At 34.8% G+C, this 26,183-nt stretch overlaps 1 protein-coding gene across 1 annotated transcript; it reads right to left on the reverse strand.

The window, feature by feature from the left end:
- Positions 1-379: 379 nt before the first annotated feature.
- LOC149413199 (apoptosis-inducing factor 3) lies at positions 380-15,391 on the reverse strand. Its single transcript, XM_089644931.1, has 4 exons — positions 15,033-15,391; positions 14,550-14,622; positions 11,073-11,434; positions 380-6,347 (listed from the first exon to the last, which is right to left on the reverse strand). Exons 1-4 carry the CDS (start codon positions 15,111-15,113, stop codon positions 5,049-5,051), a joined length of 1,815 nt encoding a protein of 604 aa, XP_089501057.1. The 5' UTR covers positions 15,114-15,391; the 3' UTR covers positions 380-5,048.
- Positions 15,392-26,183: the final 10,792 nt, after the last annotated feature.

Genomic DNA, 26,183 nt, shown 5'->3' on the forward strand with positions numbered 1-26,183 from the left:
CGATGGTACGAATTAGTGAAATTTTTACACAAATTGGACATATGTAACGCCCATTTATTTAACATGGTCAGCAATGAGGCGCAATTAGCAGTCTAGCAGAAATACAAGATGGGGAAGGGTTTCCGGTTGCTATGGCAACTGTACATCCGCCAATCGATGCGGAAGAAAAGATATGGCAGCTGCTTCAACTTGAGATTGAATCTTCAATAAACAGTTATATACGGATTTACTGATTATTATTTGACTTTCTACTGCATAATAAGATACCAAGTGTTTACAAATATTTAATTTCATAAAATGGTAAACGTATTTATATTTTGTTGGTGAAATTTGGTAGAATAAAAACACATTATTTGAAGCTTAAATTTTATTTGGTGCGAACTTACGAATATGATATAATTTAACGCCTTAATACTGGTATTGGACGATAATACGTGTTTATACTTGGGGTATATACAGGAGTTATTATTTATCACAATATACAAAGCCAAATAACAACACCACTGAATACTCAATGGAGAGTATCATTGATAGTATTAAAAGATTACATAATAATAATAAGTAGGTACATACTACTATTTTCAATAACATTCTAATATTGTGATAGATTGTAACGAAAAAAAAAGTATTATATTTTCAATGCATAAAAAAAAATCATTAAGCCAGGTAGGTACTTTCACAGTGAATAAAATGAGGTCCTTTTAGGAACTTTTTAATAGAATATTGAACAATAATATTTTGATAAAAATCAAATTCCCTGGAGTTAATAATTACAATAATAAAAAAGGACTAATCACAAGATCTTCGAGTTTCTACAGACATAATTATTATTCAAATAAATGTTATTTACCTATTTCTATGTGAATGTGTCGAAGGATTCTTCTATTTCTATTTGATACTCTATGTAAGAATATTATGTATAAAATTTGAGGCACAATTTTTAGAGACACTTTGGTGGAAAAGTATTTCCTCTAATCAAGCTTTAAGATCTATTGTCGAACCAGTGTATTTACGGCAGAGAAAGTGAGTCAATGATAAATGAAATAATAAATCGATAAATGTTTTTGAGCTAGGTCGAGAAAAATTACAAATATTGATTTAGTATACTACAAATTCCTTGTACTAACCAAATTTACACTGGTTCAACTTTGTTTACAGTACACTAGCTGGAAGTTCTCGGATCTGGCTCGATTTTTCGAATAAACTAAAAAAAAAAACAGTAATCTATTTATGAGATTTGTTAACAGAAATGTTGAATCCATTCTTTTTACACATGTTTTCATAATATTTGGGGGTTATTTCAAGGTTTATTGTGCCCGCACAAGCTGAAGATTACTGTATGTTATAACAACCGAAAGATTTAATTTATTGAACTAATTTTGGACTTTTTCCCTGCGGATCGAACTCACTATAAATTGATTGTGTTAGAACCACTGTACCGTGAGATATTTGATCTTAAAGTCAGTTGTTCAAAACGTCAATATATAAAAGCATTGAAGATTAAAAGTTAAAAGAATCTGATATTGTATAAAACTTGCATAATATAATGACGCATTAAAATGTTTACTACTTCAAAATCTTCATAATATTTAATCACCGATCTTTAGAATTTGTGTGCTTTATCTTGATGCCTTCAACATTTCAGATACTACAAAGTTATTAATAAAATTAGTTCAACATGGACCATGTTCATTATTTAACTATCTTGGTTTAAAATAGGAGAATATTTTTAACAACTTCCTAACTAACACTTTTTTAACAGCATAGTAAGTAAATTATACTATGTAACATACCTTTGTAGTTAATATTAAAAATAAATGGAATTAAGTACACATGATTATGTACTGTACTCATCACTAGATATCAAACGAGTTGCCACATTTTTGAAAGAAAAAAATCGAATCACAATAATAAAAAAGTACTTACTTAAACAAATTAGTTCAATGAAAATCTCTTTTAAATTTTTTATTTCAATTGAAGTGAGTTGACCCATTAATATTTACAAATTGAAATGTTCAATAATTACTTAAAGAATAAGTTTTATTATTAGTTTATTCAAGTATGTATAAACTAATCGCTAACATAAGTATATCATAGATATGTGCTTATCTGAATAATAATGCACACATTATATCCATAAGTTTATTTTCTTGCCTACAATACTGGTTCCTAAACTACACTTTATAGGAACCCATTGCATCTATAATATGGAGGGATAATTACTACAATCAGGCAACTCCGAAATCAACATCAACGCCAGCGTGAATCAACTTACTTTCTTACCTATGGATCCCACAACACATATTTTGTGTTTGTGATGAACATGGATACACAAACACATATTATGTGTGGTGTACATGTATGTCACAAAACATATTATATGTTTGTGGCATATATGAAAGTACATTTATGCCACATACACATATATTGTTTTTGAGAATTCATGTGTGCCATAGACACATATTTATGGATTTGTGTCATACATGTGCAAGGAAATAAATGTATTAATTCGAAAATGCTAATTCGGAAATTCTGATTTGTAGAAATTACCCTTCCATATAATTTTTGTCTTATGAAGTGTAGAAATGTTTTCCACATTGAAATAGGCACCAAATTTATAAAATACCAATAACTATTTATGAAAAGAGTTAATTTTTGTTAAAATAATAGTCCAGTATTAAATTTAATATATTTTTATAGAACATATTGTACAAAATGTTAACCAACATTTGAATATATACATTTCAAATTATATAAATAGATTGCCTCAACAATATTCATGTTCGAAAAAGAACAAACTTAGCACTGAAAGAAACAGGTGATCTTAACGTACTTTCCACACTCATAATTTAAAACTTTACAAACAAATTTAGTAAGTGGGAAATAAGTACATAATACCAATTTTCTGAAACCAAAATCATTCTCTCAAGAACTAGAATATATTTAGTCTGATAAGCGAAATATCAAATTAAAAAAATATTATAAAATATTCATAAAAAAATAGTTCTTATGATGTGTAAAAAATATTTAATAATTTATTTAAATACTGCACTACCTCTCATACGAGGTAAATCATATTTCACTAAAGTAAGAATAAAAAAATTACATCTAGACACCATTTTGACTTGCATTTCAAGGATTCAGTGACAGAAAGGTAATACATCTATGTATTCATACAACATTATAAAAGACTGTGAATTTAAATATTGTACAACACTTTATTTTAACACAGTAAACAGTGGCTATAGGTAGAAAGGTACCTATTTTCCGTTTGTCAAAATGAATATTCAAAATACAATGTAAAATGAGCAGGTAGGTACATAAATCAACAGATATTTATTTAATGGTAAAATGTTCGAACTTTGACGTCTGATATTGATGTCTTAATTTTAATTGTGTTTCTACATACAGGGTTTTCAAATAAGAGGTGTTATTTTGAATAGCCCGCTATTTCGGTAGATGTTACTTTTGAAGCTGTCATTTTTTGACATTTGACAAGTAGAAACTACGCCATTAATAAAAATGGAACGATACACGCTTCAACAACGCATTGAAATTATTAAAATTCACTTGAGTGAATCAAATGCAAATCATCTTGAGTGATGAGGCCCATTTCCACCTCGGTGGCTTCGTCAACAAGCAAAATTGTCGCATCTGGGGCTCGAAAACCCAAGAGTTATTGTTGAAAAGCCTCTCTATCCTCAACGTGTGACTGTTTGGTGCGGTTTATGGTCCGGCGGAGTCATTGGACCTTACTTTTTCGAAAATGAGGCTGGAGCAACAGTTACGGTGAATGGATTGCGCTATCGAGAGATGATTAATGATTTTTTATGGCCGGAATTGGAATACCATCCATTGGATTTGGACAACATTTACTTTCAACAAGACGGCGTTATGTGCCACACAAGCAACGAAATCATTGTTCTCTTACGGGAAAAGTTTCTTTGAATATCAAAATAACACCTCTTATTGGAAAACCCTGTAGTTTATTGACCACCCGAGCGATGGAGATTTCCGTGTGTTTGGTTTTCGTTTCGGCAACTTGATTTAATTAATAACATAACTCCAAATATTATTATGGGAAAATATTAACAGCTTACTGAGGTTGAAAGCCAATGAATCCGCCTAGATTTCACCGTTCATCGCATATTTTTAGGTTTTATAAAAAAAAAATTTAATAACTAACTTTATGTAATAAAAATCACATATCTAAACTTGGGTAGCTATCGCTCGAATGGTTATCAAACAAAGTTGCTCTGTCCATGTTTCTGTGTTATAAAAATAACACTTTTAAATTATCCAATTACATATAATAATTACAATAATTTACTAGTATGTAATATGTAGTAAGGACAGTCTAGGGATTGCGGAAATAAGCTAACAGAATATGCTAAATTTAAACTAAATAGTAATATTAATATATAATATTGTACAAAGGCAAAACATTGATGTTTAGATGGAATCACCTGTCGTTGTAAATAAATATAATACAGTAATGCCCTGAGTTACGTAAGTAATGCGTTTCGTAAACCTGTGCAAAACTTGAATTTTACATAAGTCGAATTTAATACTATGTAGCGGTGATAAACGTAAATATTACACTAATCATGTGCTGCCTCAACCCAAACACCATGTAAACAGGCTTAAAATGTGTCACATGGATAAATACCCCCCTAATGATCTTCGAGGCGCTTCATTAGAGTAGCCGAATAAGGTTTGTAGCAGTCGACGAGTTAATAGTATACAATGCTATTAATTTATGCATAACAAACTTTTAAATAAAGAATTTACAAAATGCACTAAAACAAGTGCGCTTGGATTTTACTTATTTGAAATAAAATTGTTGGTGTAAAATTTTATGTAGTTTTGCAGATTTTTTTTCCGTTTCGTGATTTCCTTTTTAGGTACCTGCAATTTTACTCAAGTCACATGCTACGTAACTCGGGTTGTTACTATACAGTATTATTAGTTCTGTTTTCCGGAATTGTCAATTCAATCATAGCCATAAGATTCCTACGGGTGTGTATTATTAAACACCAGTAAATTAGTTAATTTAAGTAAGTCTTGGTCCACGCGAAGGGATCTACCTCCAGATCCTTGGAATGTAGGGACTTGCCTTGGGTCAGAAGCTCGGCAAACTGCGCCACGATCGGGTCTCTTTGGCACGAAGCCATGGAAATAACCTTCCCCTCCTCGTTAAAGTAGAAAGCCACGAACTTAAGCTCGTCCACGTCTCCCTCAATCCTTAAGCTGTGCCATTTCCCGTATCCGCAGTATCGGATGGACTTGCCAAACAGAAGAGTCCAGAAGAAAGGCACGGATTCGACGGGAGTATCGATGTTTAGCATGTTCAAAGCGGCCACACGACCGTGGTAGTGAGCTAGACCGAAGTGGCCGATTGCCGCTTTAATGCCGCCAGATGAGAATACGGGAGCGTAAGCGATATCTCCACCTGCGTAGATGTCTTTAATATTTGTCTCGAGTCTGTCGTTAACGGGAATGGATCCATTCTGCTCCATTGTGATGCCTGAATCTTTCAGGAAGCTCGTGTTGTAGAGGGACCCGACTCCCATTATCAAAATATCAGCTTCTAAATGAGAGCAGTCGTTTAATTCAACGGAACACAGAACACCGTTTTGTCCATGGCAGCATTTGATATTATTGTTCATTTTGAATTGCACTCCCTTATCCTGGAACATCTTCATGAGGCTGGCACCGACCTTCTCACCAAAGATGGGCAGGAATGGTACATTATCTCTGCCAATGACTGTGATACTCTTAGCCTTGCCTACGCAGTAAGCTGCAGCTTCCATTCCAATGAAACTAACCCCTAATATGACCACGTTCTTGTCCTTATTGATTCCCATCGCAGTGTGGATCTTTCCACCGTCTGTGATCGTCCTCAAAGTGAAGATATTCTTTAGATCATTGCCCGCAATGGGTAATAATCTTGACTTAGAGCCAGTCGCGATGTACAGATGAGCATACCTCATGCTTTCCCCGTCGGAAAGTGAGACAGTTTTCTTATCTGTGTTGACTTTAGTGACTTCGACACCCTTGTGGATTTCAATGTCGTTCTGTGCATAGAATTCTTCGCTCCTGAGTTGGAGCTTGAGGATGTCAGCGTCGAGGGCCTTGGATATCTTGATGCGGTCGTAGGGAAGGGCATTCTCCTTGCATATCATGATGACGCGGCCGGTGCAGTTGTTCTGGCGCAGGGTCTCCACGCAGGCGGCGGCCGAGGGACCTCCTCCGATGATGACGTAGTTGGTGTTGTCCTCGGCGCCGCGAAGCCCCGCGGGTTTGACGCGACGGTTTGTTTCCAAGTCTGTTCGCTTTGCTCGCACCTGAAATTAAATATTGCAATATAATAAATTTCATTTATGAGCGCATCATCTATTATTATTAAGGTGTTCTCTTTAACGAATAGATGAAGATAAAATGTAGATTATTTGTTTTCACTTTCTTAGATCAAAATTTGTATAACTGTCATATTGAGATTTACTGAAAACTTCATTATTGATTGGTTATCTGAGAAATGTAGGCATTCTAATACAAATTTTCTAATTAACAAAATATTTGGTTTACTGTTTTGGCAGGCTGTTTTTTTCATTATTTTGAAGAGCATTCCCACATAACACTCAATAAAAATAATCAATTTTTATTCTATGTTTGTGAGGTGTGCAATTTACGGTTCCATGATAACTCAACACAGTGACAATTCAACACACTTTTAAAAAGTGATATAAAGTCATTAGAAACAATGAAAAAAAAAAAAAAAAAATTTAACCTAATCTACTTAACCCAGTTAATATAGTTTTTGTTTCATAACTTTCCATGACTTTATATAACTTTTTAAAGATGTGATGATTTATCCGGTCACCGCAATTTACACAACCCGCCATATTGCTTTTGTAATGACTTTAGGTTAATCGTAGTATTATAGTTCAATGAATACTGTGTAACTAAATAAAGTCAAAATTTCACAGCCTTCCCAAAAATTGAAAGTGTGCTTACAAAACTGAATTTAATTATAAAATGTATAATTATTTATATTAATGCCAAGAATGTACCAACCTACGGCTGGCTAATAGCTGCTGCCTACATAGATAAAGCATTTTGAAATATGTACATACTGAAATCGATTATATTAAAATAGTCAGGTGTGCCATGAGAGACATTCAAACAAATACATACAGTACTGTGTGTCCAAAAAAAAACAACAACACAATAAATAATTAATCGTAACATTTAAAAATTAGGATTTAAATAAAAATGTGGAATAGCTGTGATGGTATCCACTCTCCGATAGTATCTCACTGTATCATCTTCTAAATGACTGCAGTCATTTAATTTATCACTATTGAAAAATTCTATTAGTTATAGTTTGGCGCAAGTCACATAGTAGTACCACAGACATTCAAATTGTTAGACCAGCCCATTGGGGAAATGAGAACCAACCGTTCCCTTTCTGTAATTTGTCAATAAACAAATCTGACAGTGTACAGGCAAATTGCCTTTTAATATCAATAATTAGACGGAGAAAATAAATTGAAGCAAATTGCAGGCTGCAAAAAAAATTTAACTACAAAACGGGTGAACAAAAGTTCGGGCTTGTTTACAAAATGAATATTTTGTTACACTATTTAGAAACTTACACTTTTATACATGTGTAATAATTTACCCACCTCATTTACTTTTAGCGTCGCTACGCCGCCTGATTTTAAGGCGGTTTGGTTTTTTAACCGTTTTTACCAACATTCCGATCCTGCACAGAAAAAGTCCCGCAATGGACTGTGCTGCAAACCTTTTTTGTTGTTTGTTTTTGGGGTGTTATGCCGTGTTGCGCTAACTCCTTCTTTAGCCGACGTTTCGGACAGCGTTGCAGTGTCCATCATCAGGGCAGATCCGGTAGATCCGAAGATGTGTACACATCAAATCAAATGAATGTTTCAAAGCTCCATAGCTCATGATAGAAATAACATTGCGAGTGGGAAAAGTGGGATTGACCTATAAAATTGACTAAAAGCAGTGCAAATTGCAAGATGCCATAGCTCACCGTTTGTGTATTTACATGACAAAAATAAACAGATTTTCTACTTCATAGATATATATTGACTGTCGCTAAAACGGGATAAATCTTCGTGGTCAAAATTCTATTTCTTAAAAGTATAGTAGATATACATAATACAAAATAGATTTTATTTAATAAAGCCGTCAATTGTGAGTAAATTTAATTGAGTAACCCGATATGATAAAATAACTGGTTAGTTTATTTTGTCTTTCAATGTTCTGTTGTCATGAAACGATTTTATTGGTACAACCTGTACACATTGACCAAGACATATGTATTATATTACACAACACAGTTGATCTTGATAGACCTTGATAAAGTGTAACAGTGATCAACTCTTTTTATATATTCTATAGTTCTCCTTTGAATAACATAAATACCTTGCTGGCCATTCAACAATGGGCTATTATTTCCTTTCTTTTTTCATTTCAAAGAAGGTTATATAAATAATGAATTTCATTTTATCAACATATACCTTATTCTTAATGAGAATGGGTGATTTTTTCAATTTGTTTGGGTGTTTCAGGATAATAATTTTTTATCCTTTGTGCTATGCATGGTGCTATGCAGGTATGCTGTGCGGCTGAAGGAATTGGGTAGGGGAAGGAGATGGGGGAGAGGAAGTTTAGGAAGTACCTCGCTATTCAGATCTGGTCACAAAAAAAAAAAAAATTTTTAGATTGTTAAATCGAATTTTAAACATTATTTCGATTACTAATTATTCAAAGATTAAATATTAGGAAATGTTCCGGAACATGTTTTGATAACGAATTTTTCAGAATTAATTTTATACATTAGGAAATGTTCTGGAACATTATTTCGATTACTAATTCAAAATAATTCATTCAAATGAATTTTAAAAGTTCCGAAAAATTATCTTTAGTGCTAATCAATTCATTCAAGAGAATTGAAATCAACCATTTTAAGAATTAACATGTTTCCCCACTCTTAAAATAATCGATGTCTAGATAAATAATTTATTATGTACAACGCTAATTGGCCATTAGCTTAGTAAGCATTTTCTGATATGGATTTCCAACCTTTGCAAAATGTGTCACGCTAAATACTAACAATTATCCTAATATGGGGAAATGTACTGTAACATTGTGATTAACCCTTCTGGTTTTTAATTATTTTTACTAACAAGTCCCAACGACATGGTGAATTTTCTTGGAATTATCGAAATGGAACATATGACTTATTTTTGAGGTTTTCACTAAAAGAAATACTATTTTAAAAACTAGATTAAATTGTAATTGAAATATTTGCATTCGAAAAAACATTGATCTTTCTAAAAAATAAATTTTTAATATCATGATAACATGAAAATGTTAACAAAACCTTACCAGGACATTTTGACTTGGAACGTAGAAAGAATTCGATATTTATAAAACATATTCCTTTTGTGTAGGTAATTAGTAATAAACTTTCACTTCACTTTTTATGCTTTTTATCCAATAAAAAATATTTTTAAAAAATTTAACTTTCAACTGTCAATAAAAAAAAATGCCGCCAATTCGTAATTATTCAATTTGTAATTTTTTTTTAAATTTTATCCATGTATTAATAATGTAGGTATAAATATTTGATACAAACTGTGAAAAATAATCATTTATCCATCAAATGACGAACATATCACATAACATTATAGAAAAAAAGTTAAAAATACTTTTATAATTTATTGACGCCGCGGTCAGGGTCATCAAAATGATATTCATCACATCTTTAAAAAGTTATATAAAGTCATGGAAAGTGATGAAACAAAAACTTTATTAACAGGGTTAAGTCGGTTAGGTTAAAAAAAAAAACAAAATTTCATCGTTTTTAATGACTTTATATCACTTTTTAAAAGTGTATTTGAATAGTCACTGTGTTGAGTTAGCATGGAACCCCCGGTCAGATCTGTCCTTCAGAGGCTATAGTGGAATATGATGTTTGTGGCTAGTAATGTCCTTCCGAGACCTGAAGGGTTAACAGCTGACTTATCAGCTAGTTTAGATTTCAAGGCCATTCTAAGTCTAGTTATTATTTTTTTAATGGATCTTTTCTGACTTTGGACACATTATATTTATAGTTTGTCGAGCCGTCACAGCGTGACAGAAAACAGGTTATAGGAAGATGTACAAGGTCAATCAATGAATGACAGTGCATTTTGGCTGGGATATTTTTAGGCAGTAATGTATAACTTGGAGAATTGACATTGGAAGGTGCCATAATTTTTATATTATAGGAGAAGGTTCTAGTAACATATTATAAATAAATTTGCACTGTCATTGTGCAGTTTACCTTACACAATCTTCGAATTACAAAAGTAAAATATATTCGTAATATGTTTCGGCGCAAATAATATGAAATGAAAGATATATATTATTGAACAGGCAATTTACCATAAATTAACAATTGAATTTAAGGATTTTACTAGCAGTCCTTGAAAAAATCTCTTTTTTTTTATTGAACAATGAAAAAAAATTTGAATAAACAATATGGCATATTATTCAATTCACAATTCAATGAATAATTAAGAGTTCCATAGCTCGTGATTGAAATTACAATACAAAACTGAAAATAGTTGCATTGATCTAAAACTCTAAATGGAAAAAGCGGTGCAAATTTCATGATGCCAAAGTTTACTGTTAAAGATTCACACACAAACAGTTTCTGATTTATAGTTAAGATAAACACAATAGTAATCTGTGATAATCCGTGTGGGCCTATAATATCCTAGAGATAATACTAAATGAATGATAATCCATATTTAAATAGCACTGTTCACTGTAGGACTTTATCTATGGACAGTTGGTCGAGGCAAGAGCATGAATAAACTAGCTTTCTAATGTAATATTACATACTGCCATTGTATTCCATGTCTTTCATGCACAAAGTACACAAAATTAATTATAAAAAAATAAATATTAAATTGGAAAAACAAAATAAATATATACATAAAATAACACAAAAAAATTACATAAAATAAAGATGTTAAATGCTTTATTCTTACCTTTACGCTGCCATCATCTGCCACATTGACCTGATAGCATGGCAGGGAATCCAGTCCCGGGTAGTCTTCAATATCCCCCGTCTTGGTGTTGAAACAGGCTCCATGCCAGGGGCACCTCACGCGGCCCTTGCCCAGCGCGCCCCCCACCAGCGGGGCCCCATAGTGGGTGCACTTGGCTCCGATAGCGGAGATCTGCCCATCCTGCTTGATGACCAGGACTTTAGCGCCCCCGGGCCCCATCTCTAAAGACTTCATCTCGTTCTCCTTAAGGTCGGCAGTGTTGCAGACCACAGCCTCAATGTACTCGTCTACGGGGGGCATCTTGGGGGCTTCGATGGTTGTGGACTGCTCGGGTGACTTGGCTGGAAGATTAATTAACATTACACTTGATTCAGTTTTAACATGGGGGTACGTTCCACAGACAGCGTAAAAGAAACGTGTTAAAAAATTTTTGTACAATATTGGAAAATGAAGAATTCTTCAAAGAATTAACATTTCCATTACGTTTTGCTGACAGTGTGATATATCAAAATCGTGTCTTAACTAAACTTAATTAATCGGGGCCGGTGGGACAATGGCATCCCCAATTGGGGTATGCTGTGCGGCTGAAGGAATTGGGGAGAGGAAGCAGATCCTTGCTATTCAGATCTAGTCACCAAAACAAGTCTAAATTTCAACAGTGTCTTTCAGCAGGGCGATACTGAGAGCATCTACCACTAGATACAATTATTCATTTATCACTGTTAAATGCAGAGAGATTTGCTACTGAAATGGTTTGCTACTTCTTGCAAGTGGTGTATTGTTAATTTATAGAAAATGTTTTTCCATATTAAGAAAAATTAATGCAAGGCCCTTTTCATACAAAACATAAATTTTGATTTGAGGCCAAACTTAATAATATTTTTTTTAATTAAAGGTATTGCAAATATCGAGTACTATTTTTTATTGGTGTTTCGAATTATGATATATAAAAATTGACTAATTACAACTACATCAATGTATATAAGCAATTAAATAATTCAATTTTTCATGATTTTGGGGACCACTTTGACATTTTTTTGTGAGTAAACTGTAATTTAAAAAAAAGTAAACATTGGGGATCGCTGGCCACGCTTAATTAAATTATTGTAAATAGCTGTCATTCCATACAACAAAAGCGAATTTTCATTGTATTAATTTAAAATTAACATTTCCCAAATGCAGATAGTAGACTTTTATAGTAATCAAAAGGTTTTTTTAATTTTTATTTGTATTAAGCGTCGCCAGTGATCCCGAATAGTGAATAAAAATATCCTTGCCCTATCAAGAAAAATAAAATAAAACTTCAACAATTTTAATTTTTATACTACAATTTTGTGTTGTAACATAAAATGATAATTTGTAATTTAAATTTACGTCCATCAAGATGCCTTTTTAAATCATTATTATTTTAAACTAGCTGTCCCCCGCCACGCTGTGGCTAAGTCTGTCTGTGCAGATAGAGAAACAATAGCGCGTGTTGTTTTTACGTCCAACAGATGGCGCTGTTTAAAAAAAAAGCATGTTTGTCCAACAGATGGTACTATTTAAAAAAAAGCATGTTTTTAATAGTCACAACTGACATCTATATGGATATAGGTATATAAAAACACATGCGTATTCGAATGCAACATTGTGTCAAAATTTCAAAGCAATCCGTGAAGAACTTTCGGAGATTTAAGATTTTCAACAAACGAACAATTACATTTTTATTTATATAGATTTTATCATACTTAAATAGTAAATAGAGCAAGTTATTTTTTAAATAATTATCAATAAGTCAGAAATTATTGCCAAAGATGTCTCTAAAATCACAAAAAGTTGAATTGTTTAATGACTCATATTTTATAATTTGAAAGTCAGGATTGACTGAGAATTAATTTTTAAATAATGGATTTTTTTAATAATGGATACAATTTAATTTTTATATATAAGTTCACGCAATTAAATAATGGTTACTTCCATAATCACCGCACTTTTAGGCACAGATTATGGAAGTTACACTTTGTTTCAACAATTACTACAAGAAACAAATATTTTCATGCACAAAATAGATTATTAGATTCTTAGTTTGGATTAATTAAGTAATTTATGTGTATTATAGATTGAAACGAAACTTTGAAAGTGTCACTAGATACAAAAAAGTCCAAGATGCCGGCCGATCGTTTTGTAAGATAAATTTTGAACTTTGAATAAAAATGTAATTATAATGCATCTTTTACCATCTATCCTGACGTAAATCGTTGTTTCCTACAGCAATTACGTTGAAACGAAGTGTAATTTCCATAATCTGAGCCTATTAAAAGTGCTGCAATTAGGGAATCAAAATAATGTCATGAATTGCAGATAGGACGACACTTGAAAGAAGAGTGCAAAATATTAACATGTTGTTGTTTTTAAAATTTAGTATTATAATAATACTAAATTTTATTTTGAATTAGTAGTTTGTAATTAGCAACTAAAAATGGGTCATGAAGTAACTAGATCAAAATTTGTGGATATTAGCAAGGTTGCTTTCCAATTTATTAATTCAAAACTTTGCCATGTTAATTAGAAATAATCTAACAACCAACACTGAAAACTTATTGATTTTTTAACCATTAAATTATTTACCTCAATGATTTGGCGGTTGGTTTAAAATTTTTAAGCATGGTTAAAAAATAAAACACCACCAAATCTCTAGGTCAGTGTACAAAAACATATTTTCAACCAAAAGTACAACCTTGACCCAGCTTTTACCAATAATTCAATACCACAAGATATAAATTTGGTTGGCCATTTTTAATCAATTTTTACAACAAACCTGTAACCAATTTATATTTCTCCAATAAATTTGTATAAAACTATATAAAATGGTATCTACTTACTATACTGGTTTAAAAGTCGTGTTTTTGTAAGTAAATGTTTGTGTTGTATATTATGTAAAATAACTTCGTAAAACTGGAATCTAATATGAATGCGATTAATTATTTAGAGAGACCAAAAGAGACGTAACTCCACATCGATCGCCTCCTGACTTGTGAGAAACCTTACAACATCTGACAAATGAAGAAACCAACATTTCCTGTCAGCCTATTCGCTTACAAAATAATCGTTATTTACTGAGGGTAAAAAATATATTTGTGGCCTGTGGTCACTTGCTATACATTTTACAAAATAATTTCCAATTTATATCAGCTTAAAAATTTTTTCAAAATATATTTATGTTATCTTGTCAAACGAGACCGCAACCGATTTTTATAAAATATTCAGTGCTACTAATGGAACGCGCTTAAACTGGATTCTTATTATAATTATGTAATAACCGAAATCCTAACGAGAATTCCGTTGCAAACTCATTACGTGATACCTATATTTAATAAACGCCGATTTCGTTTCTAACCTCAAATTTGACACATCACCCCGAACGTAATTTTGAACTCTTTACAATATAAAATACAACAGCAATGGTATACTCACATTTGGACACCTTCGTAGAAGATCCGGGGGAGTTTTTCGGGGAAAAGGATTTTGAACTTGAAGTACCCATTCTCTGCAATTTTGTAAATCTTTTATGAGCAAAACGTCAATAACACATTTCAAATTACGTATGTCAAAACGGAATGTGACAAACGCCAAACAGCGACAAACTAAAAAAAAATCACAACAGGTGCTAAGTGATAAAACGACACTGCTGCACAAACAATGATAAACTTCGATTATTCACAAATTATTGCACTTTAAAAAATATCAGCAGTCAGATGTCAGCGCCGTTTGACAAACATTTTACTCGAATAATGAATCATTTTGAAATGGCCTTAAAATAGATCTGACCATGTGCACTTTCTATTTAATTTATCTCAAGGCGAGGGAGGTCGAATGGAAAGACTGCGACCGTAAAACAATAATTGACCTTATTTTGCGCCTATTACAATAAATTCCGCCGACTTTCGGGCAACTCACCGAGCACGCGAAAACCGTAGTTGGTTGATGACAGGTTTGGAATCTGAGGATGGCCGGCGCTAATTGACAAAATCTTCGCATGTCACAATTTTTCTGACATTCCTTCTATTATCGGCGTGCTTATCTTCTCATTTAGATAGTGGAGCAGTGAAGGAAACGCTCGCGATAAAATACTTTTTAATCCCTCATTACCTATATTTACTCAAATATTTCTGATTTCAAGTCACTGATCACGACGCCCGCTCTCAACTTGACACTGCACAAATATTAATGCAGTCATTCGTGTAATCGATGCAGAGTAAATTACATAATAATACACATTGAAGAAGATATTATTAACCATAATTATTATCTCAACAGAGTAAAAGTATTTTGAAGAAAAATACTATTTTTTGGACACTGAATTCGGGTAGGTACTAAGTAGCTACCTAGGTACTTTATTCTAGATTATTCTGAGGGCAGATACCTACCCCCAATTTCAAAAAAATCTTACCATTCAAAATTAGATGTCTCATTTTCGCAGCCGTTATTAAAACTTTTATCCTCCTTTTTACACCACACAATAGTTCCAATTGTCTGGAGCCGGTGGAACAGCATCTACGATAATTGGACGTAGTTCTGCAAACTGGATCCAAACAACAAAAAGTCCAAAAATGAGTTAACTATACAACTGGAAAGAGATTTTTTTCTCTACATTCTACAAATTAGAACCAGGCTATATAGTATCTCAGTACAAACTTATGCTTGTGTAGAATATTATAAAAGGTCTGTTAAGAGGCTTTCATAATCTACAAAAAATATTCAAGTTGTATGAATCTAGTTTGCAAAAATAATTTAAAAATTCAAGTGGGGTCCAAAGCACATGGATTCCTGTTGCGTTATTTCAAATGAAGGTAGGTACAAATAACTTATTTGATTTTTCAAAATAGATCCAGGTCACGTGGATCCTTTTAACACTGGGATGTATCGAATGATTGTTATTTGATTGATTTTTCCAACGAAATCCAATCAGCATGGATCTTTGTTGCAAATCTCAAATCGTCTTATTTTTCTATACTTATTTTAACATAAAAGATCCACGTATTCACGGTAAAATGCGATGAATCTTTTAAATTAACAACTGTTTTTTTTTTATGAAATGGACTTTCATAATTATTGTCAGTGGCAACTATTTAGGGCCAAAAGGCAGAAAGAGGAAATTTGAGTTTACCAGAAAAGAAAGAAACATACAAAAATATGCGCTAAAACTAAATCGAAGAGTACTACAGAAGTGAAAATTGTAATACAAAATTTCTAATGCCCTAGTGAAAATCAAAAAGTTATGACTTATATGAAGTGGAGGTATGTACTGCATTTAAAAAAAATATCCCTATCAAAATAAAAAATAAAACATTTTCTTATGTTCAATCTGCGAACCAAGCCTCTGACAAAATATACGTGCAACAAGTGTGATGCTTTTGCTGTTCAAGAAAAAAATCCACAACAGAGGCTGAATGTTGAGCAAATTAAACATCACAACAATTTGTGGAAGTGTTAAAATAAAATGAGAAGTGACTTGATGATGACTTAAAGTGACCCTGGGGCTGAAACCATAACGTTTAACTTACAAATATTGTTTTTTATAAGAGACAGCTGGGGTGTACAATCTGAGCATTCATGTTGGTTCAGACGATAAAAGTTTTAGCAATGAATGGGTAGAAGGCAAGCTAGGAGGGGTGCTCAGGAAGTGGCATTGGGCCTTGTTAGATACATAAACAAAAAAATAGTGCTGAGAAACTTATTTTCTGGATCGAGAGTTGCGGCTGTCAAAACCAAAACATAAAGATAGTTTCCTGCCGATAGTTTACAGACTTTGGCCAAATAGATACGACACTGAAGATACATACTAGAAGATACACTCGAGAAGACCATATGCACGTAATGGAGACATGCAAATGCAAAAATCCCTTAACGGTCAGTGAAATGGACCCTTTGCATTTTTTCTGCTGTCGCATTGGGAAAGTATATTGTGTATAGAAAAATAACGCGTGGAAAAAGTTTCACGGTTGAAAACTAAAATTGTTTTGCAGAAAGATAAACCTTTCTCGATTTTGATGAAATCTTCGTTTGAGGTAGCCTTTGTTGAAGTGGAAATAAAAAAATAAAAGGGATTGTCGTCCTGCCATGCTAACATTAGAAATTCTAATACCTCATTGACCGAATGGCAAAGAAATACCGGAGCCAAAGTTTAAAGACTTGAAATCTTTACTACCTCTCATTCCAAAAGATGCACAGGATCTACATATAAAATTTATTTGAAAAAAACTGTATTAAAGATGACACTGATGGATTTTCGGGCAGTTCAGATTTTGATATCGAGGGTGAAGAGTAATGTTGTTGCATGAAGTTGTGAACCTGATACTTATTTGGCAACTTGTGTTGTTTTTTATAACATTTAAATCTTCCTTTCTAATATTTCTAATTAAAAAGACATAAAATGTAATTGCTTTCAGTCATATATCTTTTATCATGTATATCTGTACCTATTTGTTAAACTTAACCCACAAAATAGCATTTTGTTAAAAAGATCCATGCCAATTTTAATGATTATCTCTTTATTCCTCTATCTTAGTAAATCCTACAAATTACATTTAGAAATTATACATAATCCCCTACTAAGTAACAGAAATAAGGACAATTAAATATGATTTTTAAATCTAACTTTTCCTCAAAACCGAATTATTTCAAAACTATGCTTGTGTGGGTTGGATCCAGTTTGCAAAACTACGTCCAATTGGGATATCATTTTATGAGGCTGAAGGATGTGGGGACAGCAAAGATATGGTGAAGGTACCTGGCTATTCAGATCTGATCACTTAACATTTTAAAAAACGTTTCGATTCTGAATGGTGATATTCCACCTGGGGAGTATCTATCAAATCAGTAGATTTCCAATTCAACACTCCATTTAACCCTCTCCAACACGAGATAATCATATAAAGAAAGTAGCAATTGGATAAAAAGCTACCTAAGTAATCACCCTCAATATGTCAAAATAAACAATGTATTTAGCAATGAAGATCATCTGATTATGGAATCCCACAAGGTACGGTACTGGTTCCAATATTATTCATCTTATATCTAAACGGGATATTTTCTCAATCACTTCATGGTAGTATAACTTCTTATGCTGACGATACAGTAATCAAAGTGACAATACATGAGAATTAGTAAAACTAAAAGCAACAGAAGACATAAATACTCTTAAATACTGGTTTGACATAAACTTACTATCTCTAAATAGCAAAAAAACTCATGTTATACCATTTGAAATAAAATCAAATGACGTTCCACAAATTTTTGACATAATTATACATGACAATTTAAAAAAACATAGTAAACTGTCCACATTGAAAATTTCAAATAAAATTAAATACCTAGGAATAATAATAGACAAAAAAAACCAAACTGGAAAGATCAAATCAACCTTACAGTCAACAAAATAAAAAAAAATTATTTATATATTTTTGAAAAATTTTTTCTCATTAGAAAATCTAACATTGGTCTACCACGCTATAGTACAATCAAATCTCCAATACGCTGTAGTCAGCGGGGGAGCTGCATACAAAACAAATCTAATCCCTGCTGAAATTGTACGTCTAATTATAAAAATAATATTGAAAAAACCAAGACATTATCCAACACACCTAATTTTTAAAGAATTTAAAGTATTGAAATTTAATGATCTTGTCTGAAAAAACGTAATAATTCAATTAATAAAGGAAAAACAAAATCACAGCTTTTTAACTGAAAGTCGTACTCGTTAAAAACATGTATTTCATTAATGTAACACCTCTTTTGCTCAACATCATTACTTAAGCGCCCCTGAGGTGATATCTCACAAAAGCGGCGCTATACAAATTATCCAATAATAATAATAATAATATATCTAGGGAAAAAATACTTAAACCGCCTACCCGAAAATATCAGAACAATTGAAAATGATAAACACCTACTAAAAGCGATTAAAGAGAAGTTCAATGTAAAAATACCAAAATGATGAAACTATCTTTTTAATTAATTATAATTTTAATTTTTTTAATTACACATATTTTTTTAATATTCATATTTCCTTAAATCATAAATACAAACACTAAATATTCTTCATCTTGATGCTCACCACTTCTAGACACAAGCGCCAGCTTCTATAGAAGAGAAACATTAAAAAATCTAAAGCAGTGAAAACTAATTTTATGAATTATTTTAGTTAACATTATTGATAATGTAAATTGATTGATTACATATAATAATAAATAAATAAATATGAAGCCCCAAAATTAGTCATTTTTGACAAGTTATACTTGCCACGTCATAATTCTAATGATATTTTCAAATACAACTGTATCGAACGTCCAAATAGAACAGCATCATCATCAATATGACATGCACAACAAATATAACAAACATAACAAAATGCCATCATATTTACCGCTCGAAAACTATGTAAAACCTTCCATAAAAACTAATGTTAATAAACCTGTCCTACAGATAGGAAACTAAAGTTTAAAAACCCGGCCAAAAGAGCAGTTGTCTCGCTTTAACTCAAGCAACCGTCTTGCTCTCGCTAAACAACTGCTGATTGGCTGAGCGAAAAAGGTCTGTTTCTGCGGCCAACAGGCATCCAAGATATTTGAAAAATTTCAGAATTTGCTAGTCTTTTCTGTAATAATAGGAGAAGATACTTACATGCTAAGCCATCGGCATGCCTGCCGCCAAGATTGGGGGCTGCACTTTTTTCGCATCGGCATATTGCCCGCCATATTGGGAAGACTAAAACTTTTCCCACATATTTAGATAGTTCACAATAAAATTATAATCTATATAAAAGCATAAAAAGTGTTTAATTTGAGGAAATATGGCGTGCAAGTATGTATAGGTGTCGCAAATAAAAATTAATATGCCGATGGGTTAATTAAATAATCTGGCATAGAAATAAAATATGTTACAAATAAGATATTTATGTATTCAGCGAAACTCTCAAAATGTTAAGAGTTTTGACGACTGATTATATGATTTATTATAATCAAATAATAAATAATGCAACAGCATGGTTTTGGCAGAGCGACAGCGGGAGATAAGGACTGATATTATAAAATTTTCATTTGTTTATGAGATAAACTAAGTCCATGCTACAGCGTAGCAAGTTTCATAGGGAAAAACACAAAACTTATTACGAGAATTTTGATATTGCAAACAGGGACGGTGACGCGGTCCTAGAGCTTGTTATAAATACGCCGCAAAATAACTAGATCCCCTCCTCTTTCACTTCAAGCAGTCAACACCTACCGCTGCCCTCTCTGCCCGAACTCGTCCGCCATAAGAGGCAAATAAATTGAAAAAGTCCTCCACAACCCACAACACAGGTTAACTCCTAGCGTGGAGGACAATATACTATACCTTTATCATAAAAATATATTTAAGAATAAATAAAAAAATACAGAGCACATAAATACAGGGTGTCCGAGGGTAAAGTTCACTAACTTCGGGAGGTGATTCTACATGATGGTAGAAGTAAAAAAGATTAATGACTTTTTTCGAAATTCCAACATTCAAAAAAGTCTTTTTGACTTTATTATTTTCACCACCATCGAAAAGTTGCAAAGTGATTGCATGTAGATTGCGTCAGCTATAATACGCACAAACAGGTTATGGTGCAGCCACTAAATTAAATTAAACTACATAAATTAAGAGAATACCTCGAGGTTATTTGTATTTCTCTGGCAATATTGCGATCCAATGTAACAGAAATTTGATGGATTGACTGTAATCTTGTCAACGTTCCTTCCATTTTTACTACTGCTCAGCCAATCTCTAAAGATAGGAGGTGGTCCAGGCAAGGTACGGCTAAGATAGACATATATAGGCCATTTTATGTTGTAATATACGACAAACACATGGGAGACCTGATGATATGCCTGTATTCACATTGACTACGCCACAAGAGAAGGCATTTAGATTATTAGATTTTATGGCGAATGAACCCCAACAACGAGCTGTTAGACGTATTAGAATTGAAATTATCTCTTGCTTCATCTCTCATATACAGATGCAGTCAAAAAAGGGTCATCCAACATCCTACAACCCAATAGGTGGCAAGAAAAGAGCGAGGAGGGGTTCATAGGTTGATAAAACTGACAAGCCATACTATGCTTCTAAATATGATCTAAAGTGTTGCAAAAGGGAGAAAATTACCCTTTTCCCGAGTGTTTTGAAGATTTTCATGCCACTCAAACCACTTTAATAAATGTAAATTTTTTTGTGTGTACCTACCAATAATACACCTTTACCTAAAAAAATTTTTAAAGAATTTAGATTCTCAAATACATTATTTACTTGAAAGTTGCATTAAATTATTTTGTATGGCAAATTTATAACCCCTGTACCACCCTTTAATCACTTTAAACCTCATACGAGGCTCGTAAACTGAAACACTTTGTGATAAAGGTATAAATATTTTGCAACTTCTCTACCTATTTAACCATGGAAAGTATCCGAAAACATTTTTATTTAAGCATATTTCATTTTTCATATTGATTGGGTTAAAATAGAGATTTTTCTTAACAATTATAGGATACAAACCTTGGTGCTCATGAATCAGGCAGCCAAAATCAGATAATTGGACTGCATGCAACATTTCTACTTCACTCTGCTGCTCTTACTACCCAATATGGATACGAAGCCAATCCATCACAAAGGGAGCAAAACACACAAACATGACCACCACACAGCTCCTGGCTTCGTTCTCATTCTACATTGTCTTCTAGATACACTCATATTATTTTGAACGAGGGTGAGAACAAACCGCAATTCGTGGATTTTCACCATGGCAACTACTGAAGTGTGAGATTTATCTCGGTTAAACAATTCCACTTACAGTTGGTCAAGTAATGTCGCAAAGTATGCAACTGTAATAGTTTTTCCTTTTTCAAGATAACTCTATGACTATCCAAGAAAGCAATGGACATCACATTCCCGGCCAAAGGAACAGTTTTTTTGGAGCAGATTCTTCTTTCGCAGTCCACTCTTTTGAATGTTTTTTTGTTTCTGGGTTAATGGTGTATCCAAGATTCATCTACAGTAATTAATCAGAGCCAAAACTTTGATTTATTGCACCTAAAATGCGCCAACAGAGCTTTACAAATGTTCATTCAAAAACGTTTTTTGGTCCAGAGTGAGCAATCGCAGCACCCAGCGCGCGGTTAGCTTTCTCATCCCTAAATTTTCAATCAATATGTAACAAACACGTTCTTTAGATATGCTCATAGTCTCTGCCATGTCTCTAACCATAATTTCTTCTCTAGCACCATTTAGTGAACTCGTTATCGTTGCTGTTTTTGGCGGTCCCAAATGTTCATCGTCACCCAAGCTGGTACGGCCACATTTAAATTTAGCTGCCCAAAATTTCACACTGGTAAATGAAGGTGCAGAGTCCCCGTACACAGCGTCCAACTCGTGTTTAATTTGCTTGGGCGCCTTTATATCGCCTTTCAAAAACAAATACAGGGTTTTCCAATAAGATTGTTATTTTGAATAGCCCGCTATTTCGGTAGATGTTACTTTTGAAGCTGTCATTTTTTGACATTTGACAAGTAGAAACTACGCCATTAATAAAAATGGAACGATACACGCTTCAACAACGCATTGAAATTATTAAAATTCACTTGAGTGAATCAAATGCAAATCATCCTGAGTGATGAGGCCCATTTCCACCTCGGTGGCTTCGTCAACAAGCAAAATTGTCGCATCTGGGGCTCGGAAAACCCCCTAAAACGACTGTCAAACAACTTTGCATACGCAAACAAATTCCCCAACTTTTGTTGACAAGTGCTGGCATCATAATGTTGAGGACGGAAACTTTTCAGACTAGGTGGATTCATTGGCTCTAAACCACAGTAAACAGTTTACATGTTTCCATATTAATATACAGAGCTATGATTTTTTGACGAGCATGGTTGAATCCAAAACTGAATGGAGGGAAATCTCCATCGTTCAAGATATTTATTCTGTAAATACTCCAGTGGTTAGTTGTGTGGTCGGTGCGGCGCTGCTTTTCTTTGCGCATACATAATATTAAATATCAAACTACATCTTTTCACTATCACAACACACATTAAATGGTCGGCGCTGTAAAGGTAAGTTATAGCCACCAACGTCCCAACCTTCTTTTCCTATCCGAAACTCAGATAGCCGAGCCGCCAGACTCCTCCTATCTGGACTGCCCGGGCTTTACCCTCGCAAGCAAATTCCGACTGAAAGGAGGAGTCTGCCTCTATAGTCGAGCTGACGTCAACTGTGTGCGACTATTGAGTCTGGAAAACTCCAGATTCGACGTAATGTGGGTGCGCGTCAATCTTGCCAGTACGGCAAGATTCTACGCATGTCTATACCGCTCACCGAACCATAGCGAATCAGACACTTCCGAGCTCTTCAAACATTTGAGCGATACTATTGATGATCTCTTGCCCCGCTACCCTTCGGCCGAGTTTGTTGTTCTGGGGGACTTCAACGTTCATAACGAACCATGGTTGAAGTTCTCAGGCCCAACGGACTCGGCTGGCCGACAGGCGGAATCCTTTGCCATTTGCTACGGATTAGAGCAATTGGTTCAGGAGCCAACAAGGGTTCCTGATGTCCAGACTCACCGCTCCAATCTGTTAGACCTATTCTTAACTACTGTGCCACACGGTTATAAGATTGACGTCACAGCGCCTCTGGGATCATCTGACCACTGCCTAGTGACGACATCAATCCCCGTTAGCCTCAGACCAACCAATGAGAGGCTGAGGAGAAAAGTGTGGCACTATAGGTCAGCAGATTGGTTCGGTATGCGGGCCCATTTCAATGCTTTTCCGTGGTCAGCTGTTTGTTTTCGGACTTCGGACCCTTCAAGATGTGCCCAGGAGATTGGTGAAGTCATCAATTCGGCGATGGATGGCTTCATACAATCGACTACTAAAGAAACTGGTGTGGGCTCAAAGCCGTGGTTCAGTCGACAATGCTCCGAAGCAGTTCGACGAAAAAACGCGGCTTACCGAGCCTACAACACATCTCGAACGCCCGAAAGCAGATCAGCATACAACAAATCGGCAAAGGAATGCAAGAGAATCATCAATAGGTCAAAATTCGAACACGACCTGCAGATCAGCAAAAAGCTGGCTGCCTGCCCGCATGGCAGCAGAGCATTCTGGTCGCTTGCGGGCTCAATAGGTCGAAATTTTTGCAAACCCAGTTTGCCACCTCTTACCAGACCTGACGGCTCACTAGCAAACACCGCCACCGAAAAGGCAAACCTTTTAGGGAAAATGTTTGCGGAAAACTCGACCCTCGACGACGGGGGTGCTGTTCCGCCGTCGGTTCCTCACTGCGGCTTCTATATGAAAAAGCTGAGGATCCGGCATCGGGATGTACTCCACGTCATACGGGGGCTCGATGTTAACAAAGCTAGTGGACCTGATGGAATACCTGCCCTGGTATTGCAGAGGTGTGCTGCGGAAATAGTTCCAGTTTTGACAAAGCTCTTCAAAATGTCCCTGAAGTGTGGCACTGTGCCCTCTGGTTGGAAAAAAGCGGTCATTCACCCTATTCCCAAGAAAGGTGACCGCTCCAACCCGGCCAACTACCGCCCCATAGCGATCACATCAGTTCTGTCCAAAGTGATGGAACGTGTGATCAACGACAAACTGCTCACATACCTCGAGAAGAACAAAATTATCAACGACCGTCAATACGGATTCCGGCGGAACCGCTCGTGCGGTGATCTTCTCGCGTATGTGACGCATGTTTGGGGGCGGTGCCTGGAACGTCACGGTGAGACCCAAATGGTCGCACTAGACATATCCAAGGCCTTTGACCGGGTCTGGCACCGAGGACTTGTCAACAAATTGCATTCTTACGGACTTCCCGCATCCCTGTGTACGTGGATTGCTGACTTTTTAAAGGATAGGTCGATTCAGGCGGTTGCTGACGGTTTCACCTCTTCCTCGCACTCCATAAATGCTGGCGTCCCACAGGGATCGGTTCTGTCTCCGACTTTGTTTTTGTTGCACATCAATGACCTTTTGACATGTGCACCGATTCATTGTTACACGGATGACAGTACAGTTCATGATAGCTTTTTGTTTGACAAGCCCCCAAAGGGCACACAAACTCCAACGGCTCGGAGGGCTTTGAAGCAGAGAATGGACGGTTATCTCGAGTATTTCCTCCTGGGGTAAAAATAATCTCGTCGAATTTAATGTTTCAAAGACCCAATCCTGTCTGATTACGTCTAAAAGGGATCCAAATGATAATCTAGTCTCCTTCAACGGAAGCAATCTTCCGAACAGGCCTTCCATTGATATGCTTGGTGTAACTATAAGTGACCAGCTCAGGTACGGGGGCTCCATCGAAGCTAGAGTAAAGTTGGCCTCTCAGAAGCTGGGCGTACTGTACAGGGCCCGCAGATACTTTAATAGTACACAACTGCTCACCCTGTACAAATCGCAAGTGCGCCCTACTGTCGAATTTGGCAGCCATCTCTGGTCTGGAGCCCCAAAATACCTGAAAAAAACCCTTGACTCTGTGCAGAAACGGGCGGTCCGTTTGATAGATTCCCCAATCTTAACAAACGGACTGCAATCTTTAGAGCACAGGCGTCAGGTAGGTATGCTGTCCTTGTTCTATCGGTATTACAATGGAAGATGCTCTGAGGAACTAGCGTCATTGATCCCTTCGGCACCGGTGCGTAGTCGGGATACACGCCAAACGCGCGCCCAACATTTGTACACGGTTGACATTTGTCACATGAGAACGGGTCGCTTCTACGATTCGTTCTTAAGTTCAACAGCTCGGCTGTGGAACGAACTGCGGGCCTCTGTGTTTCCTCCCTCCTACAACATGGGACTCTTCAAGACCCATGTTCACTCCTTCCTCTCCACAAAAAGACCCTCCACACAGCATCCCCAAAGATGACATAGGCCCTGAGGGAAATTATTTTCTTCAGGGCCTCCTGTGTGGAGTAAATATAAAAAAAAAAAAAAAAAAAATAAGGTGTATGATTAATATTTTATTTATCAATGTGCCCTTACAACCGTAAAGCCATTATTGTGAGTCATAAAACTCTCCAATCAGTAT

The sequence above is a fragment of the Hesperophylax consimilis genome, chromosome 22 (genome assembly GCF_061612785.1).
Source record: "Hesperophylax consimilis isolate HC1 chromosome 22, BYU_Hcon_1.0, whole genome shotgun sequence".
Classification (NCBI taxonomy): domain Eukaryota; kingdom Metazoa; phylum Arthropoda; class Insecta; order Trichoptera; family Limnephilidae; genus Hesperophylax; species Hesperophylax consimilis.

What these genes read in the sequence shown, in the direction of transcription:
- LOC149413199 (XM_089644931.1), bottom strand. Translation starts at nt 15,113, where the DNA reads ATGCGAAGATTTTGTCAATTAGCGCCGGCCATCCTCAGATTCCAAACC. An exon ending in TTCTACGAAGGTGTCCAAAT is followed by an intron (nt 11,435 to 14,549) that starts GTGAGTATACCA and finishes TTAATCTTCCAG; the next exon opens with CCAAGTCACCCGAGCAGTCC. An exon ending in CAGATGATGGCAGCGTAAAG is followed by an intron (nt 6,348 to 11,072) that starts GTAAGAATAAAG and finishes ATTTAATTTCAG; the next exon opens with GTGCGAGCAAAGCGAACAGA.